General features: G+C 37.0%; 2 protein-coding genes across 4 annotated transcripts in view; one reads left to right on the plus strand and one right to left on the minus strand.

Annotated features, from left to right (window-relative positions):
• TBL1XR1 (transducin beta like 1 X-linked receptor 1) overlaps positions 1-17474 on the minus strand; it is a 78411-nt gene extending 60937 nt beyond the window's left edge. Inside the window, exon 1 of one of the 3 annotated variants that reach the window (XM_008055880.2) lies at positions 17393-17474. The gene's annotated coding sequence lies outside the window, so the exon portion shown is untranslated. Of the gene's footprint in view, positions 1-14707; positions 14839-17392 lie in introns of those variants that run through there. The other 2 variants (XM_021711287.1, XM_021711288.1) reach the window with 2 other exon arrangements.
• Positions 17409-22860, plus strand: part of LOC103258182 (histone H3-like centromeric protein A) — a 44088-nt gene continuing 38636 nt past the window's right edge. The window contains exon 1 of the mRNA XM_021711289.1: positions 17409-17481. Within this exon, the coding sequence (XP_021566964.1) occupies positions 17409-17481 (73 nt within the window). The remainder of the gene's footprint in view (positions 17482-22860) is intronic.

A 22860-nucleotide genomic window follows, 5' to 3' on the forward strand; every position in this document is an offset into this window, starting at 1 on the left:
GTGCTTGGTATGTCCTCTGTGAACTACAGGATTAAAATAAACACAGATAGTTGTAGTTTGTTACAAAGTTGTCACCCAGGTGACCCAAAGTGACTTAGGTTATTTTCAGACTAACACATGCCTCATCCTCAATAAAAACCCACACAACTTAGAATTTCTCATGGAGAAAATACTAACCCAGAATGCATCCATAGATAGTGGATGTTACTCACTTTGTGACCTAACAAAGGGGGAAAAGTGATACACAGTGGGAAACCTGAAGGCAAAAAAGAAACATTGGAGAAAGTAGGTATTTTTGTGTCCTTCAGTTTATCATTCCTAATACAATCATCCAAAACAATGGTCAATAAGCATTTGAATAAACGACTTTCATACCTCATGAAACAAGTCTATTTTAATAAAACTGCACATTTTTCATTTATTTGCAATGTATGTTAACACCAATAATTCATCCTTCAAAAGCAGATATAACATGACTTAGAAATTTTAAAAATTTGTTTCATGTTTTTACACAAATAAGACCTCTTAGAGTAACTTTATAAATGATTCATTATATATGAAGATTAATATAATCACATGTCTAGCCAGGCAAGAAAGAAAAGAATAAAATACAGCAATTTAAAAATAAAAGTCATGAGAGGCCAAGGCATGAATGAGCGGAGATAGATGGGAGGAGTATTACCAAGAGGCTAATAAAAGTTAAATGAACACAGAATATTATGTGAGGGGAGGTAAGAGATCACTTGATTAGGCTGGAAGGTTCAGCTCGACGGGTCTTCAAAATTCACTGCATGTTAGAATCACCTAGGGAGTTTTAACAAATCCTGGTGCCATGTCATACTCTACACTAATTAAAACAGAATCTCTGAATATGGAAGTCAGACAACAGTAATTGTAAACATTCTAGGGTGGATACAGGACAGAACAAAGTTTGGGAATCCATGTTTTATAGAACTAAAAACATTCTGATCACCTGGGCAAAATGTGATGATGTCAGAGAAATAGCTCTTCAGACAACAAAGCACTCCCAAAATCCACATGTCCTTCTGCATCAGCTTTCTAGGACTACTGTTAAGACAATTCCACAAACTGGGTGCACTAAGACAACTGAACTTTATTGTCTCACACTTTTAGTGGCTACAAGTCCAAAGTGAACTGGGCTGGCAGGTCATGCTCTCTCTGATCCTGTGTAAGAGAATCCTTCCACCCACATTTCAGCTTCTGGAGCTCCAGGCTTTTCTTGGCTTATAGCAAGAAAATCTCAATTTGTCTTCATCTTCACATGGTCAACTTCCCTCTGTGTCTGAATCTCTAAAGGGCATTCTCATCTCTGTGTACTGTGTCCAAATCTCCTTCTTTTCAGAAAAACACTAGTCATGGAATAGGGCCCACCCTAATAACTTCATCCTAACTTTGATTACATCGGCAAAGATCTTATTTCCAAATAAAGTCACATTTGCAGGTACTGGGGGTTAGGCCCTTAACATATCTTTTGGGGGACACAATTCAAAGCATAATACCTTCTCAGACAGGCGCAACAGCTCACGTCTATAATCCCAGCACTCTGAGAAGCTAAGGTAGGAGGACTGCTTGAGCCCAGGAGTTCAAGAGTAGCCTGGGCAACATACTTCATCTCTATAAAAAAATAAAAAAGTTAGCTGGCATGGTGGCACATACCCAGGAGGCAGAGATAGAAGGATTGTCTGCCCCAGGAGGTTGAGGCTGAGGTGAGTGGTGATTGTGAGAGTAGCCTGGGCAACAAAGTGAGACAACAACTTTGGGAAAAACAAAAAACAAAAAACGTTACCCTCAAGCTATTTTGTTCTTGCCTTGGCTGCCAAACTTAAATTTTAAGGCTCTCCTCCAGCAAAGTCTCACATTTTTTAGCTTGGCAATAAAGTCAATCAAAATACAGCAACCTACAATTGCCATAGGGATGCCATAACACTGCACCACAATGTAGGTGGCTTAGAAGAACAGACATTTGTTGTCTCACAGTTCTGGAAGTCAGAAATCTGAAATCAAGGTGTTGGCAGGGCCATGCTCCATCTGAAGGTGTTAAGAAAGGATGGGTTCCAGGCCCCAATCCTAGCTTTGGGATGTCTCAGTGCATTCAGGCTGCTACAACAAAATACCTTAGGCTAGCTATTTCATGAGCAACTCAAATGTATTTCTCATAGTCCTGGAGACTGGGAAGTCCAAGATCAAGGCACTTGCAGATACCGGATCTGGTGAGGGACTTCTGCATCATGGATGGTACCTTCTGGCTGTGTCCTCACATGGCAGAAGGGGCCTGGGAGCTCCCTTCAACCTCTTTCACAGGAGCACTATAAACACTTGCCAAAAGATCCCACCTCTTTATAACACTACAATGGGGGTCAGGTTTCAACAAGAAGTTTGGAGGGACACATTCAGACCACAGCACCTGGGTTGCAGATGCATCACTCTAGTCACCTTGACATGTTCTCTCTGTGTCTGTGCCCACATTTCCTCTTTTTTACAAGGACACTAGTCATGCTGTATTAGGGTATAAGCGAATGACCTCATCTTAACCGGAGTATCTCTCTTAAGACCCTATTTCAAAGTAAGATTACATTCTAAGGTTACTGAAGGTTAGGACTTCAATATATGAATTTTGGGGGATACAATTCAATCCACAATAGTCACTAAGCTGTGGAAGCCTGGGATTGGTAAACACAGATGCCACCATTTGCCCCTCCTGTGCTGTAGAAGACAGGTATAGACAAGGGTCAACAAAAGCTCTTTTCCTTTATCTTCAGTTATCTGTGTAGGCTGGTTTTCAGAAAATCCCCTTAAAATAAAACCAAAATTAATTACAGCCATCAGGGCATCAACACACAAGTACAATTCATTTAAGTGGCTTTATGTGTTCAAATGTATTACTGTTAAGAATTTAGTCATTCTTTCTTGTTAACAAAGCTGACAACTTTGACCTTGGCTATGTGACATGCTTTGGCCAACAGAATTTGTGTAGATTTGATACATACCACATCCAACCCCAAGACTGAAGACACATTACAAGTGTATGCTGGCTCTCCTGCTCTTTTCTTCTGCCATAAAAACATGCATGCCCGACAAGTGGCCTGCTTCAACAGCCTGTATCTCCAGACGAACAAACACAAAGAACACAGCCACAGTCAACCCACATTATCTATCTACATATAAGATGGATGAAAAAGAACCTTTTATCATTGTAAACCAGTGAAACTGTTATCAAAATGAAAAATACAGCTGTTTTAAAACAGTCCTTTGAGTGTACACATCCCTAGGGGATATAATCTAAGACAAAAATGAAGGACAAAGAAATGTTAAGTTGCTTTCAATAGTCTTGCTATAATAGCTTTATTAATATTATGAACTTGAAACGTTTTATAAATACAGATAAAAGAAATAAAATTCATAATAAAACAAAATTTTCAGAAAGGAAATATCTACAAATACAGAAAAAGATAAACCGTCTCATCTTTTCTTTGTGGTATAGTGCTATACTCCTCCAGTGGGCTCAATCTATCTGAAGGGTATGTAGCAATATGCTATGGAGTGATGAGAAGAGGATGAATGTGGCACATTATCCTAGAACAATATGTCCCAACAGTAAATAAGTCTGATCATGTTACTTATATTTTATTATCTGTATGTGATAGAACTGAGCACAAAAAAATTAAAATTATTAATAAATAAATAAATTGTTTAGGTTTATAATACCTAATATATTTCAATGAATTTAACACAATGCAAATGAAGCTTTAAAATGCTATAATCTTACATTTGAACTTAAATATAAGTAGGAACTCATGACTTACTTTTCTTCTAAAACTATGCATTTTATCTAATTCTAAAAAGGTCTAAAACCAACTAATGACAAGTCAATAGTAATGAGAGCCCCATGTCTAGATTGGAGTCTCTCACGTAAACATTTTCCATCAAAAGGAATTAAAACTCCTTGAAGAAACAGCCAATCTCAGAGCTGAAGCATGAAGACTGGAGTATCTAGTGCAAGAAAGCAAGAAATGCACCAAAACCACTGACAAAACATCAAAAGGATGCAGGAGTCCCTGCAAGTTGCCTCCTATCAGCAAAGATGATCAACTCGGTAAAACAAGAAACAATACTGCAGTGGATTAAGACACCTTATACATAGCTCTTAATCCACCAGAGTACAAAAATTAAAATCGTTATTCTAAAAATTGTTAACCAAAACTTGGCACATAGCCTGCCTTTCCTGTGCAAATTCCACTTCAGGATATCCCAATACTTGATCACAATACAGAACTCCAGCTAATCAATGTAGAAACAATAACATAATTAGAAAATAACCATTTTGCTAAATCTAAATAAATAATGGATCTAGGCAACGATCATGAATAGGGCAAAAACCCAAGGGGGAAAAACTGATGGGGAACTTGATCATGGATGATCTTTTAGCCCATTTGTACTGCAGAACAAAAATATCTTACACTGGGAAACTTACACACAATAGAAATGTACTGTTCACAGCTCTAGAGACTGTAAAGTCCAAGATCAAGGGGCCAACAGATTTGGCATCTGGTAAGAGTTCCTTCTCTGCCTCCATAGATAGCAACATGTTGCTGCATCCTCATAAGGAAGAAGGGCAGAAAAGAGATGAACTTCCTACTTTTTTTTTTTTAATGAAGGCACTAATTTCACCTACAAGGGCTGCACCCTCAAGGTCTACTCACCTCCCAAAAGCCCTACTTCTCATACCAAACATTAGGAATTAGAGTTTAACCTATGAATTCTGCAGAGTCAAACAATTTAGACCATAGCAGATAAATTATGCTTGCCACATGTGAACCCACTGATCAACATCAACATCACTGAAAGACAACCAAATGGTTTATGACTCATGGTGCAATGTAAAAGAGTGAAAAAATACTTTATAACCAAAGAAAGAAAAGTAAATTTAGCAAGCCTCTAACTACCAGTTTACAGAAATCACAGGATAGTTGAAAATGTTGAAACACCATGGATGCAATTAGCCAAATCCAGAATTAGCCAATCCAAACCCAGAAATTTTATAGGACAAATGAATCAATTTCTTCTACCAGTAAGTGGAAAAGACTTAAAAAATTATGCAACCAAAAGCAATGTGCAGACATTATTTAAATCCTAATTAAAACTAACCATCTGAGCCGGGCTCAGTGGCTCAGCCTGTGATCCTGCGCCTTTGGGAGGCTGAAGTGAGTGGATTGCCTGAGCCCACGGGTTCGAGACCTGCCTGGGCAGCGAGACCTCATCTCTACAATAAATCAAAAAATCAGTCGGGCATGGTAGCATATGTCTGTAATTCCGGCTACCTGGAAGGCTGAGGCGGAAAGATCGCCGGAGCCCAGCAGGTCGAGGTTGCGGTGGCTGGGAGGGGCCACTGCACTCTAGTCTGGGCGACAGAGTGAGACTCCAACTCAAAAAAAAAAAAAACTAACCATCTGAAAATGTGACTTGGGAGAAAAAAATTTTAATTCCTTTACCTCTTCCACTTTCCCACAGGGCTTGTATCTTTTCTGGACCACTGGAATATATGAAACCTAACCCATTTCTCTATATTAATGAGAAGGGTGGAAACTGTAAGGCTAAAGCAAGTGAGTGTAGAGAAAATGCAATGACTGTTATTTCATACTCAATATGTATTCTCGTCTTCTAATTCTTACTTTGTCTAAAGATTAAGTACTTGACTTAAATACAAAATCCTGTCTTTGACTCTGTTGTCAAGGGAAAGTAGTGAACTTCTGAGAGGATGATTAGCTATGAGGTCATCTAGACATATTCCATGGGTTTTCACTAGGAAAAAAAAATATCAATTTACTGTCTAGTTGCTGGCTGATCAGTTTACAGTTTCTCAAGTATGTGTATTAGAATAGCCCTCTTCACTCAACATAAATACAATGCATACTAACTGCTCAATTAAACAGTTTTGAAGAAACAAAACCCTAAGGCAAGTGGGGGGGTGAGGGGGGAAGAGGAGAGAAAGAGAGACATTGCTTTTCATCTTATTGCTGTCAACCTCCTCTCAGAGAGGAAAAAAAGGTATCTAGAGAAAAAAGACAGTGCCCTGCCTATACCCATAAACATCAACTTCAGAATTAGTGTGATATACTCCAGTACTACAAAGGGATTGGTAGTAAAGTTTTCTTTTTGCAATAACCTTTGTTTTTTGCAAACAAAAAGCCCTCGCTACTCAATTTTCTTGCACAGTTCTCTGAAAAAAATAAAAGGAAAAGAAATATTCTTTTGGCCATGCACACTAGTTCATGCCTGTAATTACAGCACTTAGGGATACTGAGGAGGGAAGACTGCTTGAGCCAAGGAGTTTGAGATCAGCCTGGGCAACATAGCAAAACTTGTCTCCACCAAAAAAAAAAAAAAAAAAGAGCCAGGTATGGTGGCACATGCCTGTAGTCTCATCTACATGGGAGGGTTGAGTGGAAGGATCTCCTGAGGCTTTGGTAAGATGTGAGTGTGCCATGCACTCCAACCTGGGAAACAGAATGAAACCCCGATCAAAAACAAACAAACAAAAAAAAACAGGGGATGCCAAAAAAATGTATACACATTTTGAGAAAAGAAAAAACTGCAGTAAAATGCTAATAATAAATACTGGCAACAAATGATGAATACAAGTCACATTTGACTTCTGCAATTACATACTGCTACTCGCAATTCAACTTCAAAAACACATAGATAACATCTCTTAAAATATATACACATTTTAAGAAAGAAAAAAACTGTATTAAAACTGTAATACTCAATATATACCAATAACAAGATGAATACAAGTCACGTTTGACTTCTGCATTGCTACCATAATTCAACTTTGAAAATACATAGATAACATCTCTTAAAAGTGCTCAAAGTGGTTATCATCAGAGTCCAGACACTTCTAATTATAGCGAACTAAAAGTAATACATAGATAACATCTCTATGTTATACACAAATGTGTATACATTTTTTTGTGCAATCCCAATGTGCGTGTACACGTGTGTGTGTGTGTGTGTGTGTGTGTGTGTATTCTTTGAATTAAAAAACTGAAGTTGTCTGGGCTATCTATCTCGAAAACATTTAACTACAATTAAAATACTTAATGTTATAATAAGAGAGCATTAGATGAATACACATTAAATTAGGAATGATAAGCATTTAAATAAAGTCATATAAACTTTTAAGATTAAAACTGTCCCACAAGTCACACCTACTCTAACTCAGTATACTTGGAAGATGTCTTTACCAGTTAATGGAATCTATAAAACATAAAATACTCAGGAGTACAGGTCTTAGAGCTCAAGGAAATAATAGATTCTTTTCCTCCTGTCCTAGGTTGCCCAGATTAATCAAAACTTCAAAGCATTTACATGTAAATGCATATTCATTCTTAAATTAAAAAAAAATCTTGTTAGAAAATCAAAAGGGATGGCAATAACACTAAGTACGAACAATATACAAATGGAACCCATGAAAACTGTGCAAAATGTAGCTGGGTATAAACATCTGTCATATTTTCAAAGAAAACAAAAAAGGACCTGTATCCCTCTGTTTCTGGTTACCTGATCAGATCCCAAAGGATTATCTAATATATGAAAGGTGTTCTTCTATTCATGGCCAGTAGGTAGGAGGCTGAAATTATTTCCCTTTCACTGATCCTATATTTAAGGCATATTGTGCTTAAACTCAAGACTGTTAAAACTAGAACAATGTTCCTTTTTTTCCATCGTGTAGTAGAAATGGGCTGTCTTTTTTGGGGGGGAGAGGGTCCCTCATTGTATTAGTAACAAAGGAAGCTTTCAGGACAATGCTCACAACAAAGAGTAGTTAGAGATAACTGCAAAAATGAAAGCATTTATTTCAAAATTATTTTTTATTAAAACTACTACTCTAAAAAACAATACTGGATCAAACAGTGCATAGAATAGGTGAGGTTTCAACTCTTCTCTCTTCTCTCGTGACTCAAATAACAAATATTCTAGGACTGACAACTTCACTAAAAGACATAAGTCACAAGAGACCAAACACTTGGTTCTTATTCACTACTGTAGCTGTGCATAAAGGGTATTTCCTGGACCTGTTGCCTGATTCACAAAAGGCCTTCAATTATAATTTGTTGGGAAAAAATGAATATAGCTCATTCTGTTTATTAGTCAATAGAGCTTTAAAAATACCAAAAAATAACATTCAATGATGAAAACTCAATGTTCCCTCTCATCCCTTCCCATATTATCACTATATCTTCAATTTCAGTAATTTCTATCTCCATTTCTTTCTATCCAAACACTGATTATGAAGAAAGTAAGAGGTCTACATTGCAGTTTCTATCGTACCAGTGATTCTTGTTTGCCATGGTGTATAAGAATCAAACGCTGTGACAATCCAGAAAACTCTTAAATAAATTTGAGCCCAGATGTGTGTACAATTTTGACAAGTTCCTTCGGTTATATGAACCAAAGCTTCTATCATGCCAATGCCTCAAAACTTCTCTTTAAATTCCCTGGGTGTAGCCAGGTTCGGTGGCTCAGCCTGTAATCCTGCGCCTTGCGAGGCTGAGGTGAGTGGATTGCTTGAGCCTGCGGGTTCAAAACCCACCTGGGCAACTTGGTGAGACCTCATCTCTACAATAAATCAAAAAATTAGCCAGGTGTGGTAGTGCACGCCTGTAGTTCCAGCTACTTGGAAGGCTGAGGCGGAAGGATCGCTGGAGCCCAGCAGGTCGAGGCTGCGGTGACCGGGAGCGGCCACTACACTCTAGTCTGGGCTACAGAGTGAGAATCCAACTCAAAAAAAAATAAAAATGAAAATAAATAAATTCCCTGGGGGTGTGTGTGTGTGTGTGTGTTTGGTCTTGTTTTTGTTTTGAGTCAGGGACTCACTCTGTCATCCAGCACCAACCTTCTGGATTCAGGTGGTCTTTCAACCCCAGCCTCTCACATAGCTAGGACTATAGGCACGTACCACCATGCCTGGCTAATTTTCTATTTATTTTTTGTAGAAATGAAGTTGCACTATGTTGCCCAGGCTGTCTCAAATTCGTAGGCTCAAGTAATCCTCTCACCTCAACCTCCCAAAGTGCTGGGATTATAGGCGTGAGTCAATGAGTCCAGCAAATCCTGAACAGTTTGTTAAAAACAGCAAACAAAACTCTTACTGGAAACTTTAATCTGATGTACTCAGTAACCGAGCAAGTTTTCATGCTCATCTCAATTTACTTCTCTTTCTCAATTCCCTTAGATCATCGTGCTGGAATTTACCATTTCTCCTTCCATTTTCATCTACTAGTCAGACATTTCAACAACAAATGCTATGATCCTGACATTCAGTTCAAGCAGTCTTGCCAACTACCCACGTGTGCCTTAACTCCCTTTAACTCCCTATCAAGTGACCCCAAACTATGACTAGCATACTGTCTAAAATCACTAGGCCCCTCTGTGCCATTCAGTAATCACTTTATCAGGTTAACTTCCTTATCAAATTTTCCAACATTGGTTTTCAAAAATTTTCACTTTCCTCAAGGAGCCCCTCAAACGTAGATGAGACATTTGGTAAAAGTTAATCGAACTTTCTTGACATTTTGTTCACTTTAAAAATCTTTATTTTTATTCATCGTATTATTTTGTAGTGACTCTGAAGAAGTAGTAACTGAAATTTAAAAAATAAAATAAACTGTCTCTGCCACAGAATCTGTTAGGTCTTGTAGATAGACTATCATATTATTAACAAAATTACTACCACTTTATAAGAGAATTTAATACAATGACTAACAAAATCAATAGCTTTTCGCTAAAAATACAAATTAAAAAATAAATATTCCATTTACAAGAGAAAAAATTATTAAATATTTAGGGAAAAATTAACAAGAAGGATACAGAATTTATGTGAGTAAGCATAGTAATTTATTGAAAGATACAAGGTTCTAGCCGGGCGTGGTGGCTCAGCCTGTAATCCCACACTCTGGGAGGCTGAGGTGAGTGGATTGCCTGAGCCCGCGGGTTCGAGACCCGCCTGGGAACTTGGTGAGACCTCATCACTACAATAAATCAAAAAATCAGCCAGACGTGGTAGCGTGCGCCTGTAGTTCCAGCTACTCGGAAGGCTGAGGCGGAAGGATCGCCGAAGCCCAGCAGGTCGAGGCTGCGGTGGCCGGGAGCGGCCACTGCACTCCAGTCCGGGCAACAGAATGAGACTCCAACTCAAAAAAAAAAAAAAGAAAAGAAAGAAAGATACAAGGTACTAAGAAAAGAGGTATATCATGTTTTCAAAGGAAAGTCGTCATGATAAATACAAGCTATTGAAACTAATATATAATACTTAATACTTATTATATATTAAAACTAATACATAATACTTAATAACATTTCAGATGCTTTTATAACTGGATATAAGTATAGAAGAAACAGCAAAAGAAAGACATTTTACAGAACCCCAATGGGGATGAAATTCATGGGAAAAGGATAAATTACTGTACAGACTCATGCAGACAAGTGAGTATCTCAAAAGAAAACAGGCCTACATATTTTACCACAGACAAAAATAAATTCCAAATGGATTTAATACTTCAATTTTTATTTTCATTTTTTTTGTTTGTTTGTTTTTTGGGGTTTTTTTGAGTTGGTATCTCACTCTGTCGCCCAGACTGGAGTGCAGTGGCTGCTCCCAGCCACCGCAGCCTCGACCTGCTGGGCTCCGGCGATCCTTCCGCCTCAGCCTTTCAAGTAGCTGGAACTACAGGCGTGTGCTATCACGACTGGCTGATTTTTTGATTTATTGTAGAGATGAGGTCTCACCAAGTTGCCCAGGTGGGTGTCGATCCCACATGCTCAGGCAATCCACTCATCTCAGCCTCCCAAAGCACTGGAATTACAGGCTGAGCCACCGAGTCTGGCTTAATACTTCAATTTTTAAATAAATAAGTGTATATTACATTATGTGTGTACATATACACATCTTATCAAAATACCAGAGGCTACATGTCCAATCTAAAGAGCAGAAAGAAAACTTTTAAATCAAGATTGGAAACTCAAAAACTATGTAACAAAGTATATGAAAATTCACTAGTTAGTCATCAGGGAAATATCAAAGTAACAAAAAGTAAAATTACACCCATTAAACTGATGAAAATTTTAAAAATCTATAATGCCAAGCAATCCCCTTGGGTCCCCTCCCACTATGGGAGCTATTCTGTCCTCTCAATAAATCCGGCTTTCAAAAAAAAAAAACTAAATCTATAATGCCAATTTCTGGGAAAAAACACCGGAGAAAGGTTATTTATATGCTTTTTAATATTTTTATTTATACACTATTTATTTATATACTTTTTAAAGGTTATTTTTATACTGGAAGTAGAAACATTAAAGTTATGGTATACCACAGATTACAGTCGTTAAAAACAGTAAACTGAAGTGTTGAGAAAATAAAGTAAAAAGGAATACACTATAAAAAGTCTAACCACATTTATGCATATAGGTAAAATGATACATGTACATGCAACAATCTCAACATTTTACTTCCAAAGAATTTTCTTCTTGCCCCAAATATGTTTTTAGTCTTCTGAACTTCAACTCTTTAACTGAAGAATCTCATTCAGTCTAAAGAATGAGAAAACGACTCTTTCTTATTAAGTGTACTCCATAACACACACTCCGATCTTTCCCACTCCAACACTCAAGCAATTTCAGCTTACTGACACACAACTCTATCTACATGTCCTTTAGAATCTTGTAACTCAGCATCACTAGAGGCAATTTATGCCCTACACCCCCAAATTTACTTCTTGTCTTGTCATTCTTATGGTTATCACCAATATTAGCATCCACTAGGCCATAAACTTTAGTGTCAGGTTGGATGCAGAGTCCTATCTCAGCTTTTAGTCACAATCTTCTGGATTTGACCTTCCACAATGCATGCCAACAACTCTTGTAGCCATGTCTTCCTTTCTATGGTACCTATCACCTGAATCATTACAACCACCTCAGAATCTCCTAGGTTCCTTCCTAATGGTTTCTGACACATAACTCTGACTATGTCATATATGTTTACATATACAACTATTAGCTTCCACATTCACTCTAAACCCGTTAGCCAGACATTAAAGCTCTCTAATTCCATGATCTTCAAGTACCTGTCAGTCACACAGTACCTTTTCTAAATGTACTTTACCCTTCAGCTGAATATATTGGTATCATTCTACCATGCCCCATGAATTCCCACTCGCCTGCTTTTAGCTTTTTGTTTCAACCACAACTGTTGAGATTCTTCTATTCTTCAAATGTCATCTCGTCACGAAGCATATTCAACATTAAAAGTGTATGGGTCGCTTCCTCCTGTACTCTTAAGGTCCAGTTTTATTTTTCTTCTCAAAACCAGACAACAGTAAAAAGATTATTAGACCAGAAATCAGAACATTGATGTTTTCTTTCAAATGCTACTTGTTTTTAACATTAAGACAATAAATCAAGTCATTTTAACTTGCCAGAGTCCAAGCTTCTTCCTCTGTAAGAGAGAATACAATTTGACCTACATCTCACAGATAGGCAGGTAGGAATGCATAGAAAAGCAATTTATAACCTATTAAGTGTTAATATCGTTATTATGCTACCTATTACTATGCATATTTTTCCAACCACTACCAAATTATTGGCAGTCTATACTTTATAAAGCACCTAACACATTAACTGTTCAAATATATTTTTAAACCTTTATAAATAATAAAATATAACTCTCATGTCCCAGCATATAAAATATAATTGAAGTACAATATATAAATTTTACCTTGATTAAAATAAAAATATCTACAATCCTTCTCCCCACAGATATCTTTCCAGGAAAAATGAAGTCACATTTCTGAATCTCAGTGAACTGGCAGGTGGGTAGGAATGCTTTAAAATGGCTAATAAATAATCAAATAGTTAAAGAATTTAAAAAAAAACCTTTAATATGTATGTGACAAAGTGTGTGATTGTGATGCTGGTATTCTCTTCAACCCAACAAATTTATCCACCATTCAGTGCCTTAGTTTACCCTAAAATTCCAAAGTTTGATATCACAGTTATTTCACTAACATAACTAGATTTTAAAAAGTAAATATTCAACAGAAAAGTGTTAATTTTCATTCAGTTGAAAGAGTTTGTACTTTCCTGATCTTTTACAAAAGCAAAATTAGATGATTGGCAACATTTCAAAGAAACAGAAATGCCAGGCTGCGATGATTAATTTCAATGAGACTGGATCAAGAGATACAGACAAATGGCAAAGCATTATTTCTGGGTGTAACTGCGAGGGTGTTTCCAGAAGAGATGGGCATTGGTTTTACTGGATTAAGTAAGGAAGACCTGCCCTGACCCAAGTGGGCAGGCACCCGCCGATCTTTTGAAGGCCCAGGCAGAACAAAAAAGGCAGAGCAAAGGCGAATTCTCTCTCGGCACCATTCCTCCCTCCGCTCTTCTCCTGGAGCTTGGACACATTCCTTCGGCTGGCCTTGGACATCTGAACTCCACTTCTTAGGATTCTGGACTCCTGTCTCCCAGTCTCTCAGGACTTTGGCCTCAGACTGAGAGTTACAGCACTCACTTTCCCTGAGACTTTCAGACTTGTACAGGGCCATGCTTCCCTGGTTTTCTAGTTACAGATGACCTACTGTGGGACTTTCCTGCTTTCTTGTTTTTTGTTTGTTTGTTTTTGAGTTGGAGTCTCACTGTTGCCCAGACTGGAGTGCAGTGGCCGCTCCTGGCCACCGCAGCCTCGCCTGCTGGGCTCCGGCGATCCTTCTGCCTCAGCCTTCCAAGTAGCCGGAATTACAGGCGCGCTACCACACCCGGCTGATTTTTTTGATTTATTGTAGAGATGAGGTCTCGCTGCCCAGGCAGGTCTCGAACCCGCGGGCTCAGACAATCCACTCACCTCAGCCTCCCAAAGGCACGGGATTACAGGCTGAGCCACCGAGCCCGGCTCCTGCTTTCTTAATTGCACAAGCCATTTCCCATAGTAAACCTCCTCTCCACACACACCCCCCAAACACTGTTAAATCATGAACTTACAATGAGAACTAAGAAAAAAAAGATAAGAAAGAAAAGAAGAAATTCCTTGGGTTACCCTTGAAAGCCACATAAGCCTGCAATATCTCATCAAATCAGAAAGCAGTAAAATTCCCCCAAATTGCTAGAGTCCTGTCAAAAGGACACACCCATTTTTGTTCATTAGCAGAGAAAATAGCCCAAAAACCTAGAACATAAATATGTTTAAATTAATGCATTCATAGGGCAGGTTACTTTTATGGCAATTATGTCACACTGTTGACTGACATCATTGGTACTTTGGCATTTCACAAAAAAATTGCTCTTGAACCTGGTATTATGTCTGCTCTGAGATTTTATCCATACTCTCATACTTACTTATAATTAATTTCTTAATCTAAATGTAAGACTCTACAAATCTCCCGTTTATAAATCTTAATCAACTGTTGCTACAGTGCCTGGTAAGGCAGCAGTAGTTGCCAACAAGAAATCCCCTGAGATTAAAAATAATGGTCAAATGCTAAGAAGAGATAGAAACAAAATAAAGTGTCATGAATAATTGAGTTAAATAATATGGTTAGAACAGGAAAATGAAAGTTAGACAGAAATGATGTATAGCAGTTAATGAAGGTAGCAAATCACCGTGTGTTCGTTAAAAACAAAAAAAATTTGCCCTGTATGTGATGTTGCTGAGTTCCATAAAGACAAACATCAGGCAGCACGATGTAATGGAAGGAGTCCTAGACTATTCAGAAGACCTCTGTTCTAGTCCAAGGCCTCAGTTTCTTCATGTGTGAAATGTGGATGCTGAATTAGATAATCCGAAGGGGCTCTTACAGCTCTTACAGAATCACACCGAGTGATTCTGACAATGAATTCAAGGAATCCTAAAAGGTAGGATTTTTGTTAACAGTAAAATCAAACTGTTAACATTGGAAACACCAGAAGGGAAAAGGGATGAAAATAGTTTTGGTTATTAAAAAAGGACACAAATACAATTTGAATCTGCAAAATGCAACTGCTTTATAACTTTGAATTGCTAGAAAAGTTTTTAAAATATACTAGCTAGTAGCATTATCATCTAAGCTGAACTAATAATGAGTAACCAAATTATGACCTAAAAAGACCTATTCACCTTTGGCCAGGCTGCCCGTAAATCTAGAAAATAGTATACCTTTGGGTAGTAATTACATTAGATGATAAATTGCCTCAAATTTGTCCCTGATTAAGTAACTGAACAAAGAATAAGATGACAAGAAAAATGATTAGAGGAAATTAAACGATTTAATTTTAACACGCAACAAAACAACAATTATGCTTGTGATATCTTTCTGTGTTAATGAGTATATTTTCCCTATGCATAATAAGTGTTTCTAGTTAGTTTTCAAAATATAAACCAGCTTCTTTTGACAATGAAGCTAATTGAAATAAAACAACAACTTTGTTTTCAGTGATACACAGACACAAAAAGAGATGTCTTTGTACTTAAGTTTTCTATTATGAAAGAAATCAAGCTTCCATCAGTAAAAAATAACAGAAAGGCTCTGGTAACTAAAAAAAAAAATGGTGGTTTTTCTAACCATAAATTCCTAAATATAATTAACTGCTAGATCCTAACTAATTCTCCAGGGTCTAACATTTAGCTACTAGTTTGTTTTTGTTTGTTTTTTTGAGTTGGCGCCTCACTCTGTCACCCAGGTTGGAGTACAGTGGCAAGCTCACAGTCACTGCAGCCTTGACCTGCTGGGCTTAAGTGATCCTTCCACCTCAGTCTTCCAAACAGCTGGAACTATAGGCGCATGCTACCATGCCCAGCTTATTTTTTGATTTACAGTAGAGACAAGGTCTCACCAAGTTGCCCAGGCTGGTCTCAAAGCCCTGGGATCAGGCAATCCTCTCGCTTCAGCCTCCCAAAGTGCTGGGATTACAGGCTAAGCCACTGCGTCCAGCCTAGCTACTAGTTTAAAGTTCAAAGATCAGCTGATATTATACTTTATATTTACTGCTCATGTTGATACTAAGGTTTTTAGCTAGTAAACTTAAAACTCCAATGAATACACCTCTCTACAACCAATCTATCAAAAATCTACTTAGAATGCCTTTTATTATAAAGATATGATAAAAAGTTCAATGAAAAAAAAACCTTGTTTTTTAAATCTTGTTTTAATGCAAATTACCTGAAGTGATTATAACTTGGCATACACACAATTTCATCATTTAGTCATCTGAACATTTCATCTTGGCAATACATAGTATCTACACCTAATATATTCAGAATCACTAATACAATTTCTCTCAGGTTGACAGGAACAAAGGCAAAAATAAAGCAACTCTGGGAATAAAATTTGTTCTTGGCTATTCTTTAGATGCAATATCCATGTATCCCTAAGACAGGTATCTTTGAAACAAAACTTTCATTTACACTGGCGATATTTGGTTAAGTAAAAATAATCAAAACTGTTGGCAATGAACATTTTTAAATGGAAAATATTATTTAAGTAATTAATTCCAAAAAAAAAACAAAACCAGAAGTTAATTTTCCTGCTGTTTACAAATCCCCAAAATACATAGCAATATTATTTGGATAAGAAATTATTATTTGTAAGGGAAAATCATTCTGAATTCTATTTAATAATGATAAGATCACTTAGCCTATAGCTAGCATAACTCTCAGAAATTTATTTCAATTCCTTGATCTAACGCTACAAAAGTACCTGCCAAACGTCAAAGATTCCTAGCACATTCAGGAAATAAAGTAAATCCCAGCTGTGACAGAGTCCAGTAGTTTTCTGATACATCACATGAGTGACATTTTTATTCCACAGTGAAAGACTTCTTAAAATCTTTTTAAATAAATAAGAATGGTTCTCCTTTAAATTATCCATTAACTAAAAACAGGCAGAATTTTAGCCAGTTAACTGCCCATTAACTAAAAAAAGTGGAATGAATGCAATATACAAAAACAATCTACTTTAGTAAAATGACAGGCCAAAAATAAATAAATAAATAAATAAAAGAGCTATTACTGCCACTGGTGCCTTCTTTTAGCAAGAAAATACTATTCACAAAATATAGCTCATTTGACAAAACACATCATTATGTAAAAATATTTTTCATACTGATGATCATAGCTAAGATGTTTTAAAAACTACAGAAAATGAGAATGTTCAAAAAGTAGGGTTATTCAAATCAGTTTAGGTACTTTAAATTTATTTTTTAAAACGTGTACTTAGCTTAGGAACATGTATTCTGTCAAATTATAAGAAATTTTCAAAATTCCCACAAGATTCTAAAAACAAGAATCTAATAAACAGAGCGATTAGAACACTCTGACATTGGGAGTTAGAGGGAGTCTTACCATTGGCAGTGCATTGATGTGGGACGTGCAACTGAGTTTCCGGTTACGCCAATCACAAGTTGCTGTTGCTGATGCTGAGAAAAAGGAAAGTAAAGTATTCAACGTGCCCTAAAACAAATTCTGTTTAAAAGATTTTCCATATCGAATTTTACATGTTTGAAATACTCATTAAGATCCCCACCACTGAATAACGTTCTCCCGCAAATAATTGCTATCATAAACAGCAGCAGCAACTTCTGAAAGCTTTATATGTGGCTGGTCTTAAGGACACTACTAAGAGGTGGACAGAGTGAACAAAATGAGACTCAGAGATAACTGTGCACACGGGTGCATCCTCTCACCACCAACCAATTCAACTTGTGCAAACATTATTGCATTAGGGCACAATACAGTATGTTCATAATCTATGGTCATGAGCCACAAAGAATCAATTTGTATTCTATATATAGTTTAATAATAAAGAGAAAGATATAGTTGGGCTTTGAAACAATTTTATGCAAAACTTGCTAAACTGCCATCCCTTCAGGTTTTACATCTTATTCTCAATTGACAAGTCACAGCACACTCCTTTCCATGATTCTTTTGTGTACACGTACGAGTTGGTTCACATACCATGTCAGGGGAGATGCATGTGGAACAATGACCAGCACAGGTTCCACCATGTGCTAGAGCAGAGTACAACTTCCTGTACGAGTGACAGGATAAAAATCAAGCTGCGGTCATAGAAAGGAGTGTTTACTGTATGTGGGAGGTTTAGCTCCTACACCAACAAGATGAATTAAGTGAGTAAACATTAAAAAGATAACTAAGTGAACACACTGATCAACTGCAGAAGTACTTTAATATTAGTCTTCAAGTTTGTTCCCCTCTGGTTTTATCCTTCATTGACTCTAATACTCATTTGTCCTGATTGCTGACTCCATGGTGAAAATAACTTTACTGCTACTATGTAACTTTCAAGTAATTAAATCATAAAGAGATTTAGGAGTTAAAATACCACTTATTTAACATGCCACATGCTTACTGGAATTATCCTACCAACCTTGGATGCTTTAAGACATGAAGTGGGAGGGAGCCCCAAGGTTTTTTGCCATGATACACTTGAACTAGTTGGTAGGCCTACTGAGAAAATGTTCTCCAGACATCACAACTGAGTCCAAACAAAAACTAGATACCACTAGGTTCTGTTTACCTCAGGGTCATATGTTATAAACATCATTTAATATTACTATTAAAAGTTTTCATGGTGGGCCGGGTGCAGTGGCTCAAGCCTGTAATTCCAGCACTTTGGAAGGTGGAGGTGAGAGGATTGCCTGACACCAGGGTTTGAGACCAGCCTGGGAAACTTGGTGAGACCTTGTCTCTACAATAAATAAAAAAATTAGTCAGGTGTGCCTGTAGTTCTAGGAACTCGGAAGGTTGAGGCAGAAGGATCACCTGAGCCCAGCAGGTCGAGGCTACAGTGAACATGAGCATGCCACTGCACTCCAGCCTGGGCAACAGTGAGAATTCGACTTAAAAAAAAAAGTTTTCATGGCTTTTTGAGCTAAAGTGATATAGGACTGCTTGTTATAAAAAAAAAAAAATCAACAGAGCACCTTTGTCAAATAAACATTGTGAGGCATACATACATTCAATATATTTATAAGTAATTAATATGTGCTACTAAATTATATTCAAAAACACACTCAAGAGAAATAAAACACAGATTACCTTACTTATAGTGCTACTATATTTTTTCGTTTATAGCAATCTAGATCCTTAAAATCTTCTTAATCATAATAGCTTATCATCATTAAGTGATATTGTAAGGTACAATTTACTCTTTGAGCAAGGCTAATCAGTAACAATAGTGAAGGTGTGTCTATATTTTAAACATTTTTCTTGATGATTTCTAATTTTTTTCAGATATCTTCTGAACTGATTAGATCATGGCAAATGATGAATTCATTCTAGTAGTATCAACTCTGCCATTTTCTTGTCTCTTATTCCTAATTCTTGTTTCTATATGCCGGTCCTTTTGTAAGAGTCATGTTCTTGTGAGGTTAGGTTAAAACTAGATGATAAAATCTACAGATTATGTAATCAAAAATAAGTAAACAAGTGCTATGGCTTAAATGAGTCTCCAAATTCTTATGCTGACGGTTTTTCAGAGGTGAGGCCGTTGAGAGGTAACTGGGATTCGACAGGTCATCAAGGTGGGGACCCTTTGATGAGGCTGGGGACTTCATGAGAAGAGGAATAGAGACTGGAAGTCGGATGCTTGCTCTTGCCCTCTTGCCACGTGATGTCTTCCGCCGTGACACGGTGCACGAAGAAGGCCCTCACTAGACGCACCCCTCAAGCTTTCCAGCCTCCAGAAGTGTAAAAAATGCATTTCTTTCCTTTACAAATTGCCCAGTCTGTAACATTTTGTTACAGCAATAGACAATGGGCCAAGGCAACAAGCAAGCTAAAATACACAGGAATTCCAAAAAACGCAGTGAATGGATGGAAACACCACTGGTGTTTTGTGGAATCCCCATTCTTTCCTCCAAACAGCATTATGCTGTGTTCGCACTACTCATGACTTTCTGACATTAGAACCAAATGAGGGTGCAAATTTGAACCTCTATATTAAATATTAGAAATGTTTGATTTTTGAATCTAAATGAGCATAAATAAGGCAGGGCACGGTGGCACACGCCTGCAATCCTAGCACTGTGCGAGGCCAAGGTAGGAGAACTGCTTGAGGTCAGGAGTTCAAGACCAGCCTAAGTACCAAAGCCAGAACCCAGCTCTCCAGAAAAATATTAGAAAATTTAGGCGGGCAGGATAGTAGGCGCCCGTAGTCCCAACTCTTCAGGGGGCTGAGGCAAGAGGATGGCTTGAGCCCAGGAGGTCGAGGCTGCAATGGATCATGACCATGCCACTCCAATCCAACCTAGGCAACAGAGTGAGACCTCAAAGCAAAAAATAAAAAATGAAATCAACATAAATAGACTGACGTGACACTGTACACACATAACACACACAAACTGATACATCTGCCTTTGGACAACACCCAGTTATATCACTGCAGCTTTTTTCCTTACCCTGCTTCTTTTGTCTAACTTGTCTGTCGTCAGGAGTCTTCTCTAACCTCAATTTTTACCAATTACCTTTTCTCCACCTTTGTATTCATTTAGCTTTTCCTATTAAACTGTGGCTCCATAAGGATAAAGACAACAATAGTGACTTAATAAATAATTAAATGGCTAACAAATATCAGATTCTAGGATTTAAAGGGTGAGTAAATATGTGAAAAATGGTAAGCAAACAGAGAAGCAAATGCAATTCAATCTGGAAAATGTAGGAATTTCTAGAAATATATGCAGGGTCATATTTTAGTTTCTATCTGAGACTGTTTACTTAGTTAACTCATTTACTTATGTTCTAGGCATTATACAGTGTGTTTTTAAAGCATACCACAGAGTTAAAATGGGTATCTGAAACTTAAAAGACATAGTTACATACTTTACAAAGAAATTACCAAAATTAAGGTGTGCTAAAGATAATCTGACAAGGTACGTTAAAACTATGTGAATTAAAGTCATTCAAGTTGCAAGGTACAGGAGTCATGTCATTTTTGATCAAAAACTGCGGAACTCAGTGAGGTGTGGGCAGGTGTGCTTGTAAATCACTCATCTTGAAAACTGGCAAAAGCATTGAAAGAATATCCCAAAAAAAGATTAACTGAAGCCAAACACAGCCACTCATAACAACGCTAGCTGCTACACTGATGCTGATAGGTTCCTCAAACAATTACCTTGCAGGGGAAGCCTGTACTTACTACAAGGGGCCCACTCTCTAAAAAATAATTCCAAGTTTTTTGGTCCTCCCCTATATATGTATACATACAGTGATAAAATGTTACAATATCTATATGTAGGAATAGATACACATATTTGAAAATAAAACACAGGAGAGACTGAATTACAACACAAATATTAATAAATCACACTGGTAAGGAAAAACTCAACAATGTTGAATTGTTATGGTGAAAATGCTTAGGGCTGGCTATACCAATTAATTCAGTAGCACTTTCAGGAGGTGGCCAATAAAAGGTGCTCTTCTACCACTAATAAAAAATTCAAAAGCACATGACTAATAACATTATAAAATTAATATAAAATGATCACCTGTTTAGTGTACTACATAAACTAAATCTATTTGCTCTACTTCTTGTGATAAAACAAATATTTGTTTGTTGGCTTTGGTTTAGTCTCCAAACAAAAAACTTTGCTTCTAAAATCCATCTCGCAACATTTTACGTAAAATAAACGAAGTATTAATTTTTGAATTTGCTTTCAGCAAAGTAAGCCACTGTTGACTAAATAGACACTGATCTTGTAAGATATGTCACCTACCCATAATTAGGTGGATTATTTTTAAGATGCAAAAATCCTGTAAAACAGCAACACAATATATTTTGACTGCTCTGCAAAAATACCATATGCAGTCTCTAGAAGTACACTTATTTAATTTATAGACCCTTTTGTAAAGCTAGTGAACTTTTTTTTGCCCTAGGTAAATGTACAAACACAATAAAAATCTACCTATTTATGTAAGGCAGCAACATAATCTACTCTAGAACCTAGTGGTCAGTAAATGAGTTCAAGAAAGTAATCTAATCCAGTAAAGCAAACATTTCTTTAATGTGGAGAATTTGGGAAAATTATTCCACAAATTTAAGGGATAAGTATAAGATCCTGCCAGAATTAATCCTGCTTAGAAAGATTAGTATTAAATAAATTTTTGGAAAAATTCACAGATAAAGTTCAATTTAAATTGCTTAGCGCATGACTGAAAGCTCAATAAATAAATGATATTATGTCCAAATGGAACAATTAAATAGACATATATAAAGGAATGTATTAACTGCCTTCCTCTGAACTGCAATCCCCAATAACATCCTATTTATACACAGAAGCATCACACCCCTCCAACCCTGTCCTCACTTCCCATGAAATTATACATACACAGGTAATATTCTAGACAGTCAGAAGGTAAGGAATGTAAAAAGGGGAGGGTCCTATAATGGCAGGGATATCTTAAAGTAAGTAACCCAGAGAGCAGCCTCACTATCAGATCACACACAGCTTGCCCTCAACACCTATGCTTTCACTTCCTGTTATTATTTAAGTGATTTGGGGAAAACAGATTCAAGGGTTGCACATTATGATTTTCTAAAAATAAGCTATTCTTAAGACGACACACGCACATAAAGAACAATTTAAATAGGCATTGGTGTCCAATCAACTACTACTTCACTAGTTGCGTCACATGTGACTGAATTTATACAAAAAATAAACTACTGTGCAAGAATAAAACAAAAAGCCATCAAGTCTTTCAAAATGTGCCTGTCTCAGGGCAATGAACTTAAAGACAATAATACAAGTTCTGTTACACTAGTTGATAAAGTTTTTTTTTTTTTTTTTTTTTTTTTT

This window comes from Carlito syrichta, unplaced genomic scaffold (assembly GCF_000164805.1).
Source record: "Carlito syrichta isolate Samal-C Ts95f unplaced genomic scaffold, Tarsius_syrichta-2.0.1 Scaffold302015, whole genome shotgun sequence".
NCBI classification, from domain to species: Eukaryota; Metazoa; Chordata; class Mammalia; order Primates; family Tarsiidae; genus Carlito; species Carlito syrichta.